Source organism: Prinia subflava, chromosome 2, assembly GCF_021018805.1.
Source record: "Prinia subflava isolate CZ2003 ecotype Zambia chromosome 2, Cam_Psub_1.2, whole genome shotgun sequence".
Taxonomy (NCBI): domain Eukaryota; kingdom Metazoa; phylum Chordata; class Aves; order Passeriformes; family Cisticolidae; genus Prinia; species Prinia subflava.
Window position 1 is genome coordinate 94,276,912 of NC_086248.1, and position 21,060 is coordinate 94,297,971.

The 21,060-nt window shown below is 35.4% G+C and overlaps 1 protein-coding gene across 1 annotated transcript in view; it reads right to left on the reverse strand.

The window, feature by feature from the left end:
• The window catches only part of GPATCH2 (G-patch domain containing 2), a 116,145-nt gene that overhangs the window by 21,333 nt on the left and 73,752 nt on the right, over positions 1–21,060 (reverse strand). The window contains exons 6-8 of the mRNA XM_063391055.1: positions 12,703–12,767; positions 10,952–10,991; positions 8,116–8,186 (exon numbers count right to left, since the gene is read on the reverse strand). Coding sequence (XP_063247125.1) covers positions 8,116–8,186; positions 10,952–10,991; positions 12,703–12,767 — 176 coding nt within the window. The remainder of the gene's footprint in view (positions 1–8,115; positions 8,187–10,951; positions 10,992–12,702; positions 12,768–21,060) is intronic.

Consider the following 21,060-nt stretch of genomic DNA (forward strand, 5'->3'; position numbering starts at 1 on the left):
TGAATTCAGCACCATGCTTGATTCCTCCACATCCTTTACAAACAGTAAAGCTTTTCTTCAAACTTGTCTAAAGAATGACATCATCTATATAATAGATTGCTTCACCTACTTCTGCAAGTGTGAAAACTACCACATTAACCAGAAGAGCTTTGCACTTTATTTTTCTCTTTTATTACATCTTAAAAAGATGTGATAAACCCATGCAACTCTGTCAAACTCCTTTCATACAATGCCAATCTGTTCACAATGTAACTTCAAGCATCAGGATGACACACCTGTATTACTGAAGGTCCTGGTGCAATCCCATTATGACAAGAATACAATCTTTCCCTGGCCCATGAGATTACCTCATCACTTAAGAAATACTATATCCTAACACACTCCTCGCTGTTATCTTTAGCAGCACTTCTGTCATTCAGACACAGGAGTTGTCCAAAATTTACCTAGACACCACAAAATGGACACATTCAACTCCACACTGGTGTAATTTCAGTGTACATGATGGAAAATAAAAACCTGCATCACTACATATGATTTGACACCCACACTCAAGTCACTTATGCTTTATTTGTGAAAAGAGACCCTAAAAATAGTTCTGTAGTAGAGGCCTACTGCCCTCAGAAAGGATAATGCATTGTTTTTTCTTGGTTCTAATTAGTAATTTAAGCATATGTTCAGCATTTAACTCTAAATGTTTGCCTTTTCCCCAAGCTCTAAGACAGCTGTCCAAGATGTGAATGCCAGAAAACATTTAAATATCAACATCTGTTGAATTATGTTAATTTAGTGTAATATAATTGGGCATGAGTTGGAATTGATCAAAAGTATATGAATTACACAAAGGCAAATCCAAACCAATATCTTGGTGTACAAACAAGTCACCAAGGAACTATGAGGGAATAAACCCCAAAAATACACTTCTATCAAGAATTAGATAGCAAAACCTTTCAGTTTTCTTCAACAAATGACATGATTTTGCATTTTCAATAAAGAAAATTAATATTTATACTAACTCAGAATATAAATTTCATATTAATTTAGAGTATCTCTAAATATTTTTGATGCCAAGTTCCATTATTGTTTTATGTGAAGAAATGTATGATAACAGTAATGCTCACAATTGTGCAATGCTGCAATGTAGTTTGAAAATAGATAGCAGTAATAGAATGTCATCCTGTTAGAGGACAATATTGTTTCACAAATATTATTTTGTTTTTTTTTTCATCTTGCAACAACATTGCTATTTGAGAGATATGGACCTCAATCCAGCTCTGAAGTGATTTAGAAAAATATCTTTATGACTTGAACAGTAAACATGGATCTGAACAGATACTTTAATGGAAGAACTTATTAATATACTCAGCTACACTATTTCTTCCAGATATTTCTGCATACATATTGATTTACCAAGAATGACATTCACTAAATAAGCTCAGTATGGAATAAATGTATTTTTTTGAAAAGTTTTAAAAAATCACATATTACAGTTCTGGATTACAGTCATATACAATTAGGTTAAATTGTTGCAAGCATTAGTGTTGTGTCCAAAATCTTTAAAATAGGTAAGCAATAAGAAACACCACTAAAAATCCAAGTATGTAATACAGTAGCTCAAAAATGGAAGACAAAACATGAAAGTTCCATGTAATTTGAAGCAAACTATCCAGATTTTCTTCTTAGCTCCTTCTCTCACTACACAAAATCACAATCTAAATAGAAGTCAGTGCGCTCATGCCTCAGACTTTTAGTTAAGGTGCACCAGGGGATAGTGATTTACACATGATATTCAGAGATACTTTGGAGATTAGTAGGAACCTGAAAACTGCACAATTCAATGTGCAATAAAACCAGAAAGAGGGCAACCCTCCTTCATGCGTGGCTATTCATCCTTACAATATCCAGCTTTCATGTGCTTTTGTGGAGAAAAGCAGAGAGACAAAACCAAATTTCTCATGGTGGGGGAGAATGATGGGACAGGAGTGGTGACAAACCAGAGTGCAAAAGAAAAGAACCTCCTTCACTGCTTAACCACATGTAATCAGTTTGTGGAATGACAGAGCAAGCCCCTGTGCACAGCTCCTCCTCACACCTTACACAGCAGGAAGGGTCCTCAGACCTCTGAAGCACAAATTAACTTTATCCTTATGGCATTAGTAAGATGAGACAAACTAAATTTGCACTGTGGAGCACAAACTTGTGCAAAAAGAGAACAACACACAGCATCTAATGCAGCTGAACTTGAGAAACAAGCACACCATGTGCTAAAATTTGGTTACTTGAAAGTGAGAAATTTGCTATCAGTTCATTCAGGTCAAAAATTCAATCCAGCCAGTACATCAGGAAGATCCAGAGGTACATAATTTCTAGAGGTTATCTGATTTTCTTTTTATTTTACATGTTTTTAAAATCAGGAAAAAATAACTTTCCGTTAGTTAACATACTCTCATGTACCTGGAATTCAATTTTAAATGACAATTATTCAGTACCATTTTGCATGCTTGTTTATGTACCTTATTATAAAGTATATTAGATTCTAGTGCAAGAACAACAAAATTCAGCTTGTAGTTTTACATTGAAGATGGAAAAAATCTATTCAGATCACATGGAAAAATGTATTTGTAAAACAGAGCACAGTTCAAAATTTCTGCTATTTTTTAAAAAGGTTCTCATTATTTGAGTTATAAGGTGATACTTTTAAGGCATTAGGTAACTAATCAGCATTTATTCAATAGATAATTTAAATCTATCCATGAACCACTACTCAGGCTAGAAGATTTCCATAAAATTAAAGCATACTAGCTATATTTTGAAACAAGTAAACTCTCATTGCCCTGCCCTCCTCTCCAAAGTGCAAATCTTCTCAGCACCTTAAAAATAATGCCATGGAAGAGAAAAACTCAACCAGGAATTGCCCTCTCCCAAAACAGCACCATCTTTTATCCTTTCCAGAGAAGAAAAATACCAAACTGATGGAATAATGTTGTCCCTGAGGGTGACAGCGAGGGAGGGAAGCAATGTGTCCTCAAACATTCACATAATTTAATCTGGAACTGCAAATATTATTAAGCAGCAATCATAACAGCACAGTTACTGCTTCATGGCACTCCAAAGAGGAGATAAAACTGCTTAGTTGTTAATTTCTAATGATGTAAACACATTTGGATTTTAATGCTGTATCTGAATCTCCTGCATTATTAGCTTTGGGGTTACAAGACATTAACTCACTACCTTTAATAATTTTACACTTGAATTAAAAGGCATGTTTAAATATGACTTTATTTTAAAGTATTTTTGTTGAGAATGTGTTCATGTGATGGCAGAAGCAAATCACCTAATAAAACCACCATGCATTCCTTTGTTTTTCTGCAGTGTAAGTATGTGCACGTGTTCGTGTATAATTTCCAAAAACTGGCTGAATTTACCTCCTCTGGTATTGTAATTTCATTCCGCAAAAGCCACATTAAACAATTACAGTTCTTGTAATTAACCAGTAGTCTAATGTACAGTTTTCTTATCCCAATCCATTAACAGCTGCTCAAAAAATGTAGTAATTAATGGTTTCATTTATTTTTGGCAAACCTGCACCTCGACAAATAGTTTTGTATCTGTTGCAAATTAGGACTCTTTCCCAAACAACAGATGACACGATGGGAAAGAGGGAGCAGGCAGAATCCTTGCACATCTTTGTCTCTTTAGAAGATCAAATAAAGAGCAGCTGTAATGTTATTTGTCACATCTGTGTAAAAACGTACCATGTTCCGTATCATCAGATGGAGACGAACTAGTGCTGTACAAATGCACAAATAAGGTTTATACTTTAAAACTGGGAAAGACAGGAAGTTGCAAATTCAACCAAAACAATGACACATTTGTAAAAAGCTTTCCTCAGGTTTGCTGTCATTTTTTCTCTTACAAGCTTTCTTTAAATACTAATTCACAGAGAAGACAGTTATAAGAAGTGAAAACATGTGAGAGTCTTTCTTTTGTATTAGCCCAAGGCACAAATTTAAACTGGACTGAGAACAATTAGGGAAAGAAGGGAAAGCAAGTGTTGTGAAAAACACGGGGAATTTCAGTCTGTGGTGTTCACCACGGCAGGAGAAGACTTCAAAGACTTCTGGCCAGCTCAGGTGATCACTGGAGGACTGGAACACATTGATTAAATTGTTAACACAGCCTCAGTTAGGTAGCTGATACCTGAGATGTAAAATTCTACTCCACCCTGAAGCCACTTTCACGAGTATGACTTAGCCTTCTCTTAAGCCAGGATGGAACTGCGTAGGAACTAAGAGTAGATTTTTTTTTCCTCTTTTAGAGGTCTCTGGGGGAACACTGGCACATGGAAAGCCAATACAAAATTATCAAGATTCAACCCCCCAAAATTACTAAGTGCTAAAAAAAGTGGGTGCTATTTTCCTTTCAGTTTCTCAATTCAGGCATGTCTCAAATTATAGCTCCAATACAGTAAGAAAAAATAAATACGTAGATGAAATAACTCATGGTATTTAAGAGAAGCACACTACAAAAGACATATGACACATGTAAAGGAAATAATTACACAAGAATAACTTATTCAAAGTCCGAGATTATCCCAACCTGCAATTCTCTTGCTTCCAGGTTACAGCCTGAATTACCTAGTTATGGCATCGACTGTAGGACTGAAGGCAAAATATTAAATTGGTTAAGTATTCTAGTTATTCTGTCAAATGAGGACAAAGATACTCTCCTCTTCATAAGGGCATTGTGAGGATAAGTACATTATGTATTTAAAGACAGGGAGACAGTTGTGTGATGGAGGTCCCTCCTCCACAGTTAACAATGCAACCACATGTTCAAAATCATGTTACAGCAGTTCAGCAAAATATCCTTCAACACTGTCCCCATTGCTGATCAAAGGAATCTCTTAGCCATGGGGAATCTCCTTTAGGTATTTTTTTTTCTAAAATTTTAAGGAAGTGACTTCAGAAAATGTATTTTACTTCATGAGGGAAGCAGGCAAAGAGCCCACGATCAGCTCTGGCAGTTCAGCTGCCAAGCAGCAACTTGTTACCTCCCCATAACTCAATCATGTGCAATTGTTTGCCCACAGCCTCGGGCTACAGACAGACATTTGGTCTGCTAACAACTGCGCCAGATGAAGACATTACTATCCCAAGCTATTTGTTATCACACATCTGCTGGAGATTATCATCTCCACGGCTCTGCTGGAGGAAGAAATCATGTGAGCATGCCTTAATATGTTTTGTACAAAACCAGCCAATTTAATTTAAATAGGTGAGTTGAGCTAACCAGGCTGGTTTTGCCCAAAGCGTATTAAAAAATTCAGAAAAACCTCTTCACTGGCAAAAGAATAGGGGGTGAAAACAAGCAGCTGGAAGAATTATCTATCACCTTTAAGCAGTGTAGCTGATTTGGGGAGGAGACTGTTCCCATCCTAATGCAGAGAGATTACGTAAACAGAGAACTTTTCCTTCTCCATAGGAGAAGGAAATGCAGCTTTTAAAAGAATATTTTTTAGTACTATTAATAATTTAAATAATGAACAGGAAAACTATGTATTTGCAGATTTGATCTTACCTGTATAGGTAACATAAATAGACAGATATATTGAACTGTATGAGTGTAATATAATCTATCCTGGTTCTAAATTTTGTAGTGCAGGACTGTCCCCCTCCTTAACATCTGGTCCATCAGTAGCCATATCAACAGCTCCCTAAAATCTGATTATCTTTCCACTAGCGAAAGTTCACGTTCATTTGTACGGGATTAGACAATTATCATTAATTTTGACAGAAGAAACCCGAGACATTAAACCCAGTACAGTAAAGTTCATCCCAGAGAGTATGACTCCACCACAATGAAACAGCTGCAGCCCACTGCCATGCTTAGAGCTCCACACCTTTTTGATGCATTTACAGAGTAAATTATTCCACAAGTCACTGATCTAATGTAATAAGGGTATTTACATATTGTCTACATGCTGAGAAAAGAACTGTGTTCAGTCATCCAAAAGGAGTGAGAAAAGTCAAGGCAAGTACAGAAAAATGTGTGTAGGTATACATCTCAATACACACACGAAAACCAGGAACAAGCTCTTCCAAAATGGCAAAGAAACAATACGGATACCTGAAAACTATACAGAAAAGACCCAGAGAAAGTCAGTCTTGCAAAAAAAAAACCCAGATTAGACTGTATTCTGGATAAGTACAAAAATTTTATAGAATGTCCAAAACTTGTCCACTGCTGCTGTTCTCTCATGCATTTAGCAACAAAGAGTAAGGCAATGTAAGGTAACAGCCACTACTTTTTGTATGCATCTGTTTAAAGGGATTACTCATCTGAATTAGCTTGAAGTGTCCATGTATTTTTATTACATATCTTGTAAGCAAGACTGCATGCTTTGAGATTCTAGGACAGTAGATAGCCTATTAAAACTATGATTTTTGTTGTAGCTTGAAATTTTTTTTAAAGTCACTTCAAGTTTCTCTGGTAGACAGAGAGAATAGTGGTTTTCTGAAAGAGCACAAATAATTATTTTGAAATAACCTGACTCATTTGGATGAATTTGGACTGTGGCTTTACGTACATTGTAATATATTGTAATATTAGTTTATGTAAACTCTACTTGAACAATACAGATATTTTTTGGAAAATACTAATCTTTAGTCATGGATTTGCCACCTATTACTTCTACATAAACCTGGCATGTTTATTGGGGTAAGAGTCTACTAAGATACTGTTGACTGCATATGAAGAGAGGTTGAAGATCACTTCGGGTTTTCAATGCCATTTTACAAATTTCTATTCTAACTGCTTGTGTGGGTAAACATCAGTTCCCAAGAGCTTCACTAGTGAGGATAACAGACACATAAGTTATGATTCTGAATTCCTCAAGCTCCGTTTTACTTTGTTACAGCATAAAAAAGATCCTAAAATGACTCTGAATATAATGTTTCTTACTGCTTACTTATACCCACTTTAAACACTCAGTTTGTTGTGAGCAGTCTGATAGTAAGAGTGCATTTATGGTGAAAATTCTAGCCAAAGCTAACTCATTCTAAAATTCAGAGTAAAAATATCATTTAACAAGTAAACTTACCAGAAAATCTATGCACATTTTTTCTGGAATTTTAATATAAAAGGTTTGATAGACAAAGATAATCAAAATTTCTATAGATTAATGACTGACACTTTGTAACCTATGTTTGAGAGCATGTAACCAGAACTAATATACAATAAAATAGATTCTTATTTAATATGCATATTTTAAAAAAAAAGGTTTCCTTTTATAGGTAATCAGCCAGGAAAGTACCTAAGAATATTAAAAACTTTGGCCTGGGTGACCACATATATACTACAAGTCAACTGCCTGACAGAAAATTGTCTCAAGTGGTACCATAGAATTGCATGCTGATATAAATTTATTACAACTTTTTGAAGAAAGTAATTTGATAGCACATTACCATCTTTACATGACAGCATAAAAATTGTGTAGGGTGTTGTGCACAGCAAGAGAAACATTTCTGTAGTTTCTCATTTGAAAAAAGTTAGAATTAAAATAATTATTTGGTAGAGTAGATTCAGCAGGTGCTTTGTACATAAAAAAACCCCCTCTAGAAACAGACTCCTAGATCAGTAGGTTCAGTCTTGAATTTTTTGTCTTTTGAGGGGAAGGAAAGAAGATGGAAAATAGAATTTAGATTTGTTTTTATTAGGTCTTCACAATGAAATGTTTATTGTCAAAATATAAGAACAATTTAAATGTTATAGTATTTGAGTTATCTTCTTGATTTCAGATATGCACAGTATAATTTTAGGTGTTTTCAGTGCTTAACTTACATGCCAGAAGCACAAACCTTACTTTGGCATCCACTTAATTCTGATGTTTAAAGAGATTGAATCTGGTAAGTGCAGTTGCACATACACCAGAAAAGGTCTAATACTCATATATAAGGCAAAGATTATGGCATGCAAAAAAATTCTTGAAAATAAGTAACAAAAAACCCCAGAAGACCTTTGAAAATACCCCAAAGGAATAGTGTAATTTTTATATAAAGATTTGATGAATCAACAAATTCATAAACTGTACTAAAGGCAAATGCCACATTACCCTACCTGCTGGCTGTTTTTACAGAGCTGTTCTTCTTGTGTCCCCTCTCTGAGCGGTTGTCTCGCAGGAGCTGAAGCTGTTAAAAAACCACAAAACTTCAGAAGAGTCTTACAAACAATGCCTTTATCTGCTTTTTAGAATTTCTATCCAGACAATGCAGTTATTTCCTCTCTTGAGTAATCTGTCAATAGCTTTCACTCATGACTTTTGAGATAATTATGAATACAATTTTACAGTAGTAGTTAACATGTAAATGTATATATTCACCAATTTAAAATGGCTAAACAATTGAATGTAAGAATTAAAGCATTTTCATAAAAGAAAGCCATGCAATTCACAATTTCACAATTAATGCATGTGTAAAATTTTATAATTTTCACCATTTCAATTTAAATTTTTGAAGTTGTATCATTACAAGTGGAGGACACATAATTTACAAAAAACTATTCAGGTTAGCACTTGTGTCTAAGCAGTTATGAAACAGTTATAAACTCTTCTAAGCCCCAGGAGCTTTAGTAATTTGCAAGCTGCAGAATCAACAAAAGCACAGTATTAAAGCTTCCTGTAATGGTGGGGAAGTAGGAGTAGTGAAGGATTTGTTTAACTGAAATGGTGCCTCAGCTTCTGAAACAAGCTGTCATTTATTTTTATTTTTAGACAAGTAAGACTTTTCATTCAGATTATCTCCAACACTCAAAAGACTATTTCCAGCATTTTGAAGTTTGTCAGATGAGTCAAGGTGCACTAAGTAAAAAGCAACCAGCAGAATGCTATACTAAAGAAATTAAAACTGGACAGTATAAAACCCCCACAAATGTTGCTTGAAATGTCTCATATATTGAAGAAAAAAATAGAATGAAAGACAGTTTAGAAACAAAATAGAGGTTTAATATAATTTAATAATATACACAGCAAAAACACTTAAAAATCACATTGAAATTAGGAAATGATCAGCCAACCACACCTTAATGCAGTAAATGAGCACAGATTCCAAAAAATGCCACCAGTGTGAAAAACTGAACAATTTTTACCCAACTCTCTACAGCTTCCCTCTTGTACAAGGAATGCTTCTTGTTATTTCAACTATCTAGTTCTTACATGCAGTAAAACAGTTTATTATCTAAATAAATTTAGTGAGAATTTCATTGGTTGTCAAAACTACATTATATCATTAAACTCCTTTCTTTTCTTCTTCTGTCTTAAAAAAAGCTCAAACCCATTATGCACCAGTAAAATCTATAATTTGTGACATTAGCTTTACTTCACAATTCCTTAGTAATCTCTAAATTACAAATTCAGTTAACTTTCGACAAGCTCTGAAAACACAGCTCTTAGGAAAGATGAAAAAAACAATGTAAAATACAAAATTAACTCAAATTTACTATGATCTGAGAAAAATTGATTAATTCATTCTATACAAGCTAAGCAGACATTTCTCACCTTCTAGGCTGAAAAACACTGCTGGCATGTATGATGTACATTAAGGTACTTCTCACTGTGGAAATTTCCTGATTTTCTGGCTTAGAATCTTTTAAGGAAGTAAATGGTACAACTTAACTAACCCAGTTACATGAGATGATCAATATTTTAAAAAAAAATCTAAAAAAATTACTCGAACTCATAGTAATCTAATTCTTTTTTAGGTGTTTCTTCCACTAGGAAATTTATTTCAAAATAATGACTGTTAAATATGAATTATATAAAGCTGTCTACTTAGAGGTTAAGTGTCATCTTATTGTAACATGCTGGAATCTCACAATTTACAGCTAAAACTACTATGTTTTATCTACTCTGGCAATTTTGGGTAAACAATATTGCTTGCTCTGGAGTTCAAAAGATAGGGGAGGGAATAAGAAAGATTTAAACTATGACTCACTGGAGCTACAAGTATCCATGATGGATCCTAGAATGAACCTTCCAAAGACTCTTCAGATTTATTTCCTTTTGAAGTTTCAAATCTATTTACATTTGCAAAAGTACCAGCAAAGTGCACAGATCGAAGGAAATCAACTGTTATATTGATTTTGTCCAACTTAAAGAAATAGAACGTTTGTGTTAAATTTCAAGGCATTGATGATATATTCAGCTACTTTTACTGAATAGTTCAAGTTAACTATGCATTTATGAAAGGAGGCCAGATTTATTTTCACATTTCATAGTCTTGGACAGTAAGTTCTCCTTATACCCTACTACCATCTATAAACACAGGTATTCCCCCATGTCTGAAGACAAGCAGAAGAACTGTGCCAGGCTGCTAATCAAATATTAAATATGGCTTCACATTCCTGCAACCACATCTCTAGGCTTGGATGTCCCAGGGGCTGCACTGCAGGGGCTCAGCAGACAAACTAGCAAGATATTTTCACCAATGTCTGCACCACGCTGGAGATTTAACAGCTTTTTTACTGCTGTAGTCATTGTAACCAATGAAATGCAGAAAAATGGAATTGAAGATCTTCCTGCAGAAGTCTCCCCGTTGTATAACTGGTTCTGTATTTCTTGATTTTGGGAGCAAAATGTTTTGCTTTCCAGCATTTTGAGAAAGGTAACATTTGGAAATGCCACATTTGACAAAATGATTAAACAAAAAATCTGAATTTTCATTTGCACATTAAAACCTCAAGAATACTTGAGTGAAATTAAGTGACTAATTAAAGAGTTTTAATTAAGAGAATTCTGGAAATGCACTGCTGTTAATATATTTGCTTACAAGAAGATATGAAATTATACCTGCTTTGTTTACAATTTCTTAAAATATTAGCCTACTACCTCTGGAGCAGAGGTAGTTAAAAGTTCTTTACACATTGCAAGTAAACTGTTCTTGATCAAAGCAGTTCTTACCTGGCTATGTTCCTTTCTAGCCCCAGGACTAAACCAGTGGCTGTGGGAGAAAAAGAAAAGACAGATTTAACAATCTAACTAACAAAGCACATGCTGTCATATGACCAGTCTGTGCGTGCTTTTGGGTATTTTATTGCCTGCCAGGAAAATACAGCCTTTGGCGATGCGTTTGTTTTAATGGGGTGTTTTTACTGAACTCTCTAAGTTGGTAACAGCTCTGAAAGAATGCACCACAGGTTTCACTTCTGAGTAGCTGCTGGCTTTATAGGTAATTATATTTTGTCAAACAAGCTAAAATAATACGTAAATGATGGTATTTTAATATACTACAAGGCATATGCCATAAATTAGAGTAATTCCACATTTAGTACTGAAGTGGTACTTATTAATGATTATAGCTGGAAAGACTTTAAAGTAGTTTGGACTACCTGATAGCTGCTAACGTATTATTTCACAAACTGAGGTCTGAGTTTAAATCCTAAGTAAAATGCCAACTCTGAAAACCCAGTGGCTTTGTATTTCCACACAACTGCAAAACTGTGACTATTGGCAGCCTTATTTCACAGAGATGGAAATCTGGAGTGAGGTTTTGACACACAGGGATGTCACAATGTGCCTCTTCTCTCACCAGCAGTAAAAGCATGGCAAGACTGGTTCACACACACACTGTGGTCACAAGGAACTGAATTACCATCTGAATGCAGCTGCAGCAAGCATCATACAAACCTGCACACTTGCAAAAGGAAAAGAAGAGAAAAAGAGCATATTTCTAGTGAAAAAGTACATCAAAGTAATTTGAATGCATCTTGTATTTAGATATTAAAAACCCTTCAAAAAGAGTAAGACCTTTTTTAATAGGAAAGTGATACATCACACTGATTTTTACCTTTTTGTCCATTCCCTTAGTTACAGTATTATTTGTTTGCTTGTTTCTTTTAAAATAAGCAAAAGTAAAGCCCATAAAGTAACAGCTGAATTACTTAATGGTAGAAATAACCTATGAAATCAAAATCTATTGAATTTACACACATGATCAAGTTATGAGATGAAACAGAGGTGGATTAGTGGTGTAAAACAGTTGGTGCTGAGGAACCAATGTCTGTAGTATCTGTGCTTTGGCAAGTTTTGTTTTAATCTATGGGTGACGTATCTAGTAGCATTTAGAACACAGATTTCCTCATCATCTGTGTTTGTGTTTTAGAGCTTTGATTTAAAAAATAAGGGAAAATGTAATCCTCTAAGTATTCAAAAGATGTAACCAATAAATAATGCTGTTAAGTGTTGTCAGCTGAAGAGAATAAGAGTTTACAATAATGGCACACTAGAAAACTAAACAAGTGAATTATGCTCCCTATTTAGAGGTGCTTATATAATGAATTCAATATATTTTTGTGAAAATTATGATAAGCTTCTTCCTCATATGATACATCAATGAAAGACTCGAAGATGTGATATTTATGTATTTTCATACATCCCATTTTTGCTAGCCTTGAACAAGTTTGTATTTTTGGAAAGGATACTTAGAAAGTAATAAAAACACACTTACAAAGCACTGAATTTCATGTTTCCTAAAGAAACAAAAAATGAAATAAAAAGGATTTTAAGTACTCTTATCAAATAAAGACCATCATGTAACTGAGCTGAGACTCTCATCACGTGTTGTGCAGTTGTAAAATGTGGCTTTGGGGCAGAGGTACCATTTTAAAGCAAACAATAACAAAAAAGTTGTAACTCTCACCACTGATACTCACTCATGGTGAAGAGAATCCTGGGACAAGTGAACTGTTTTCCTGCTACTGCCTGGTCCTGGAGTTATCTAATGGAAACATGAAGGAAAAAAGAAGCCTTTGAATAATGGGGCAGCATATGCACAAAATGATTGCTTATTAAGAAAATACATCACAAACATTAAATACAATTAATGCAATTAGCAATATCTGCAATTTTAAAGTAAAGTCTGAGTGCAGAAAGTGCCATATGAGATTAAGGAAAATCCTTTATGTGCAGTTCTGACTGGATGTCAGACAAAGACATTTACAGATTTCAAGGACCTAAGTTAATTTTCTGTGAAGTCCACAAAGTACATTACCTCCAAAAAAGGAAAGTTAGATGTTTTGAAAATCATAGGCAATTTACTGTCTTTATTTTTGGCTCATACAGCAATACATTTATTAAAGAAACCCCTCCCAACACAAAGCTTTTGAAATTTAAGTTGACACGGCATAGAAAAGAAAGGTAAAATAATTTTTACCAAACTATACCATAGTCCTTTAAATAGTCTAGTCTAGTGCTTTATATATACTGAAATCTGTCACAACCTTCAGTTGTGATATCCTCAGCTGAAGAATGATCTTCAGAATGCACGAGAGCATGTGCAGATTTTTGCAGAGGATGGCATTCTGATATTGCTCAAGAATGGATTCAAACAACTTTGATTTTATTTTTGCAAAATGCTTAATTCATGTGCATATGCAAAAGCAGAAGAATGAGACAGAACTCATGACATCTATGCTCAAGGAACTAGAACAGCAGGCAAACTATTCCTGATGGAAAGAATGAAGAAACAAACTTTTTATTCCTTGAAGATAATTTTACAGTCAGGAGATAACCAGAGGTGGGAATGAAGCCACATGTTCTTCCAGTTTTGACAAGAGAACACAAAAACTTAATGGTAATACATTTATATGGCTCAGGCTTGCCCAAAGTACATAAGCTGGAGATTCATGGATAAAAGCAGCCTACTCAGTATTAGAAGAACAATGAGCTCAACTCTTGAAGAAAATCTTCCCTATTAATCTGGTGTAATGGAGAAAAGGCAGGGCAGCCAGAGCTTCCAGTCTGGAAGACTTTCAAAGGATGCTCACTGAATAATTTGAGAGCTCCACATGGTTAAAGTATTTGACCAAAATCTGCTTCTCTGACCTGAAGAATGATGTCACTCTGGGCTCAATTGAGAAACAATAAAGTGCTGTCACTTTTTTGGCTGATGGGGATAAAAAAGAATTGGTAATATCTTACCTCTGAAAAATCTATGCAAAAAATACAAATCATAGCTGAGGAAATCACGACAGCTATGTGGGAAAACAGCACCTACTGCTTTATTCCCAGTTGGAATTTACTGCTTTACTAGACGAATCAAGGCCTTGCACAGCCATAGGATGATAATAAAACACTGACCAAATGCTAGTTTCAATGTCATAGTTCATCTAATAATAAAACTGAGAAATGGCCATTCACAAAGACAGGCCTGGAAACATAAGCCAGTATTTTAATATGCAATTTCCAAATTCTAAGATTAATAACTAAACCTTTACTTTAAAACTACAGGTAAGCATGCAGCTCAGCTCTTGAGAGTTATATCCTGCATTAATCTCAAAATGAGGTTTTCATGCTACTCCAGTGGGTATCCCTGGAATATAGTAATCCATTTTCTACACTGTGGCTATAAGAAAAGCGGACTGTGCCTATGTCATGCTTTGTTAGAGGTTCATGATCACATTATCTCATGGTGGACCTGACACTTTTATTCAGTTTACAGTATGTTCTGTGTACAGGCAACTTATTTCCTTTGCCAGGGCTGCTGACAACCTTTTCCACACTATATTAATCTTGTTTACAGACTTTATCTTGGTACAAATATCAGAAAACCGAACTTTTTATCTCAGGGAGAAAATAAACAACATGTTGACAGAAGCAAAAGCTATTTTCTGGAGTAAAATTGGTTGTTTACCTGCAGCCATGCTTATGGAAACAAGTTTAAGTTTCCAGCTTACTCAAAATACATAATCTGAAATTTAATAAGCATGGAAATTTCAAGAAAATTCACTTGATAAACTGCTAGTTTTAAAATAATATAAAAACCACAGAAGTAGGTTTTTCCACGAATTTATATGAGAATATGAACTTGCTTGGAATACAGTTACAACTGATCACAAAGTACAGTGTTCAGGTTTCTCCTGCACACCCCAGATGGTTTCAGCTACCAGACAGCCACAGAATGTTTATAAAACTGAACTCACAGGGTACACACAGACATACAGACCTTTGCATAGAACTTGCTACTGATTACTGTGAGATTCCCAATGTGTGAATGCAAGTTAATTCCTGTTGGCAAAACTTACCTAGGGTGTCATAAGCTAAACCAAACCTCACTGCTCACCTTCATCTGCTACCTCACTGTTACAAAAATCTCCAATATTAATAAAATTTAGGGTCTTTTTTGGAACTTTTAGTCTCCTCTGGCTACAAGTCCTTTCACCACTGCTTGAATAAGATGGCAAGGTGATGGCTACATCCTGTTCACAGAATCTCTGAGACACAGGTATTCCAAGTCAGAGACAAAGTGGTCCTGATTTGCAAAGATTGCTTTGCCTAAGAAATTATGACCTAAACTAATGGACACAGAAAAATGGAAAAGTATTCAACACTAAGGGGGTTTGCCTCAGAATACACAACACCATATACTGCTGCCCAAAATCACAGTTGGAAAAGACTGCCAGAATCATCAAGTCCAACCTTCAACTGAGTACCAGCACGCCCACTTATTTATATCAAAAAGTGACACGTCTGTTCATTCATTCTTTGAACACCTGGATGGCAATTCTACCATTTTCCTGGTGGAAATAGGTGCCCATTTGCCTGGGCAGCCTATTCTAATTCTTAATCACTCTCAGTTAAGAAATTTTTCCTAATATCCAACCTGATCCTCCTGTGCAAGATACTACATGTGACAAACTTCAGAAGTGATATAAAGAAGGATGGTGGGATTAAACAGAAAAAGGACAAGAAAGTCAGAGGATTTCACTCTCCAAAAATAATATTGAGCACCTCAACTGTCATTTTAAAATGCCAGTTATAGAGAATAGACTGTTTTGGCTAGAAGGAACCTACAGTGACTCTCCTGACCAAATGACTGACCAATTCAAGGCTGACCAATTTACAGTGTGTTGTTAAGGGCATTGTCCAAAAACACCGACTAGTTTGGGACATCAGCCATGTCTCTCAGAATCCTGCTTTAGTGTTTGAACACGCCCTTGGTAAAGAAATGCCTCCTGATGTCCAGTCTGAACCTCCCCTGGTGCAGCTTTGCTCCATTCCCACACGTTGCATCACTGTGTTCCAGGGATAAGAGATCAGGCCATCACTATTTCCCCTCCTCAGGAAGATGTAAGAGGTCATCCCTCAGTCTCCTTTCCTCCAACCCAGACAAGCCTGGAGCCCTCAGCCACAGCTCACAGGACATGCCTTCCAGGGCTGTCAACAGCCTTGTTCTCTCCTCTGGACACGGCCAAGGACCTTCACATCCTTCTTCAGCCGTGGAGCCCAGAACTGCACACAGCACTGGAGGGGAGCTGCACCAGCGTGGATACTGCGGGACCATCACCCCTTTTGAGAGGCTCACACCAGGAGGGACAGCAGCAAAGCACCCACAGCTCAGTCACGGGGTGCTTGAACACCACCACTTTATACAAACAGGCTAAGGGGTGTACAAGACTGCAGAAATAAAGAATAAACTTAGTGGATCGATTTATGTATCTTCTAATTAAACATGCTAGCGATATTTAAATTTTCATGTGCTATAGTTTAAAGAAAAGCTACTACTGTGCCAAGAAAAACCAACAACACATCAATGTAAAACAAAAATATGCTACACTGTTACCAATTCTGCTTACTTCTCATTTGAAGTATATTTTAATGTTCAATTACTGAATAGCCCATGAAAAATCATGAATTATTTTTTAAAGACACCTATGATACAAAGCTCCCAAGTGTGGATGTGTTCAAGATTCAATATTTTGTTAATATTTTAAATAACAAACAACCCTAATATGCATACTCATCCATACTTCTTGTCCCTCATTTTTTTACCATGTTATCACACAATCAAGTGAGCAAATACATTCCCTGTCCACAACTTAGGTTTATCTCAGGGCATAATATTTTTGAAAAAACATGGACTATGTCCTATTCATAACTGTTCCTCAAATATATTTTCCATTACTGAAGAGGTAAGTTTCTTACAGATTAAGTAGTTTTTAAACCCTGAAAGTGGTATTTTTGCCTTTTGAATTAGATTTTATGCCAAGCACTCCATAGCATGTGCAATGAAAAGATACTACTGAGCTCAGTTTTTACAGGAAGTTATTTCCTTGCTACGATTTGGTGGACTTGGCAGTGCTGGCTTTATGGCTGGACTCGATCTTTCTTACAGCTCTTTTCTAATCTTAATGATTCTATGATGTGCTTTAAAAAGCCACGTAAATAATTACGGAAGTATTTGACTTGAAAGCTTAGCTTGGTCATTACAATATGTCATATTCACAGCAGGCAAAGCCAGTAAAATTTCAGTAAACTTTTGCTGGACACTAATTATACAAATAAGCAAGCTGCTTTCCTAAATGAAAGAACAGGTTCCTTTTTCTGCTCTGTAAATTAACTGCCATGATCAACTACAGCTTAAAAAGTTCCACAGCAAATCCAATTTTCTCAGACAGGATTTTCTGCAAAGAAGTTGTTTTCCAAAATGAAATGCAACTAAAATCAAATCCCAAAGAACAGGGTTTTGCAGGAAATTACAGCATGACAATGTCAAATTCATAATTCACAGATCTGCAATTGTCAATTTATAGGAAATTAAATCAAACTATATCAAGGGAAGAAATAGAGAAAAATCAATTCTCCACATTTTATTGCACTGATTAAAAGCAATACCTTATTATTTCCAGCAGCTATTTAGTATTACTCATTTTATACCCCTTCTCCACTAGGAACCTTGGAAAGTACATGCATGAAACACAGTTCTGGATTTAAAATACATCTTTGAAAAAAATACAGATGCATTTTGACTTGGAGCAATATAGAAAACTATGAAAACAAAAATAGCCTTCACAGTATCCATTACTGGAACATTGCCATAGTCCTTGCTTGACATTACCATTACATTTTTATTCCCTCTGAAAGCACACTCTTGCTGAAGGGCCCAAACTGACCATTCCAGAGAAGCATCTCTTTAATGCACACATTACCTTTAAGTGATGCTCAGTCAAACTCTACAAAGTCTCCGTGAAGACATGGCTCACTGGCAGAATAGTTCTGTACCAGTTTCTTGCTACTCTAGTCATATTTCTTTAAAATCAACCTTTTACTAACACAGTATTGCAAAAACCAATGGATCATTGCCATTCTGCTTGCAAAATACATGCAAGTGATAGGGAAAGAAAAAAACTGGAAAAAAAAAGAATAAAAAAGGTCAAAAGACATGGATTTTAATCCTAAAGCAAACAGGCACCTCCCTGTAGATGTTTTACCATTTTGTCTTTAAGTATTAAAAAAAAAAAAAAAAAGAAAATAAGAACCAGTAAGTTTCTTGGCATGACAGAATATGTCCCAGCTCCTCAATCTCTCCAGTGATTTCACACACTGTTGAAGAGTTTTCTCTACATTTCTTTTCACACAACTGATCAAACTGCCTCTGTCTTTTGATATAGAGCTTGCAACTGAATGATTAACAGATGGAAAAGGAATACCATGAGAATACCATAGACCAAAAGAAGAAAACTCTACTACCTAGCTGCTTCAGAGAAAAATGGAAAACTTAAATCCCATGTATAAAAACAAAGAATGGAATTCCTTTGTAAACTTTTCCTATTTCACAGTTTTCCTCTGCTACTTTTAAGACAAAATCTGAATTTGAAGTTAAACAAATACAAGATTAAAACAAAAAAGTACTTTTTTGAAAATACACTGGCCTGGATGTAACATTTTCCGTTTGTTTTAAATTGTAACATTAACAGAAAATATCACACATCATGTTTTGACCTAAATCTTTGTCAAAGAGACCAGCTTTTACACACTGTAGAATAGGCAGAGTAAGTTTAATGATGTAATAATCTATATTAGTGCACTCCTGCTGTCTTTAGGTGTGTAATACAGTAAGTAACACTGGAGGAGCTATGATGGGAATTATATGAAATAATACTAATATATAATGTAACAAAAAACTGGTCTGTGGAGAAAGCATCAGGTAAACTGAGAATTTTAAGTCTCCCATCTGGGGGGAAGTCAGTACAAGAATTTCTTCTGAGATTCTCATGATTTAATATGAAATAGTACTGTGTGGCACTATGCCTCCAATAACAGCTCAACACTGCAAAAAAGGGACTGACTTAAAAGCCTCAAGAAGAAAATATAAACCAGAAATTCTTAGTTTTTATATTTCAATTAAATCAGTTCCTTGTAAAAAGGCAAATGTAAGATTCTCCTGACTGCAAAAACACACCAGACAGCACCACTGTTTCAGTATTTTATATAAGGAATGGGGAAACACTCAGGGCAGCTATAAAACAAAACAATGGTCAAAAGTTTGTCACTTCAATACTCTGTAAATAGCTAGTATTTAACAAATTTAATTTTAACTAAACCAGATTTACCATATTTGGGAAATGGAGATACTAATTAAATGCTGCAATAATATGCTGCATAAATATATGCATAAATACATATATATAATCTTTATGATGATATTCTAGCTGTCTGTTTAGATATAAACTTATTCTTTGGTAAAATCCTCACTAAATCAACAAGATTTTGATTTCAGTAGTGTTAGGACTGTACTCTTATTGGTTAAGAATAATCTAAAATGCTGAAATAATGTTTTATCTTGTAAAATTATCATCACTAAGTCACCCACACAGTAATATAGGGAGGAGGAAGTAGCAGAGCAGTGATTAAGCTACGAGCCTTGATCTGGGAGATGCTGGTTCCATTCGGGAAAAACAGGAAGAAACCCTTAAACAAGACCCTCCTTTGCCTTTCCCAAAAGCGATCTGTAATGGTATTCCCTTACTTTGTTAAAGTAATATAACATAATGACAGCAAAGACTGTACCAGCAACAAAGGATGTCATCAAAACATTTGCTTTGAGTCTGCTTGAAGTACAGAAGGTGATTTTTAATCCTGCTGCCGTGGGACTTATTAGCGGAAACAGAAAAACATCAATATTAAATGGATTTACGTATCTGAGCAGAATTCCTCCTAGCAGAGCCCTTTGCAGGTAGCAGTTGTACAGTTCCAGCCCATGGCAGCTTGAGCTGGCTCGGTGTGGATCAAACCCCAAGCTCACAACAAAACCCCCGGCTCCCAGACGCGCCCAGCTTCAGCCGCAAGCTGTGAGTGGCCTCTACTGGCTGACCAAAGGCTACAGGAGTCACCAAGCCTCTGCTCCCAGTCTCAGCTGAGGTTATCCAGTGTGGGGAGAAAAGGAACAGAAAAAATATGCTCATCTGTGCCACACTATTCACTTAGGTTGTGGCTAAAAATGAACAGGAAACACAAGGCGAGTGATACAACAAACAGTGGGAAAAACGCCTTTAATGCCGGCGCTCCTGAGATTTGTCCAAATACATGCTACAAACAGATCCATGCAGTACTCCAGTTTCCAAAGTGACAGTGGAATTGAGCAGGATGTACTGTGCCAGCTCTAAAGGTGGACAAAAACCTGAAACTCAAGTAGTGTATAATCTGTTCATGTCAGTTACATATTTTGTATGAAGAGCAAATTACTTCAATTGCAGTATCAGTAGTTTGATTTAGATGCACAAACAAAAAGCTTGCTGCATCATCTGAGATACATGAAACCAGAGACCACATAACTATTCTCTTCATAAATGTGAAACAGATTTGGCCATTTCCTTATAGATAAAATTAAAATCAGTAAAATAAAGAGTAATAAAAAAAAATAAAAACCTGAAGGATGAAAGTGTGTCTGTTGACACAAAGATGACCTACAATTTCCTTCAAGTACATAAAAATTAAACTTTGTGAAGGAAAAAAGGAAAATAAACTATAATTTTTTTAAAAAAAACCCATATAATTGTGGACAACACAGCTTAGAGAAAAGCTGTCCAAAACATGGTAAAAAATACTTATTAGATTGTTTTGCAATGTCTGTGTCAAAATTAGAAAAAAAAAATAGATAAATAAAAATAGGGCCAGTAGCAAGGAAGTGGGTTTTTTTAACTTCACTTTTCTTTTTTCTAGGAATATGTACCTGATTTGCCATTCTCTCGCTTTTTAATTGCAGCTTATCAAGAAGGATTATTGTCAAACAC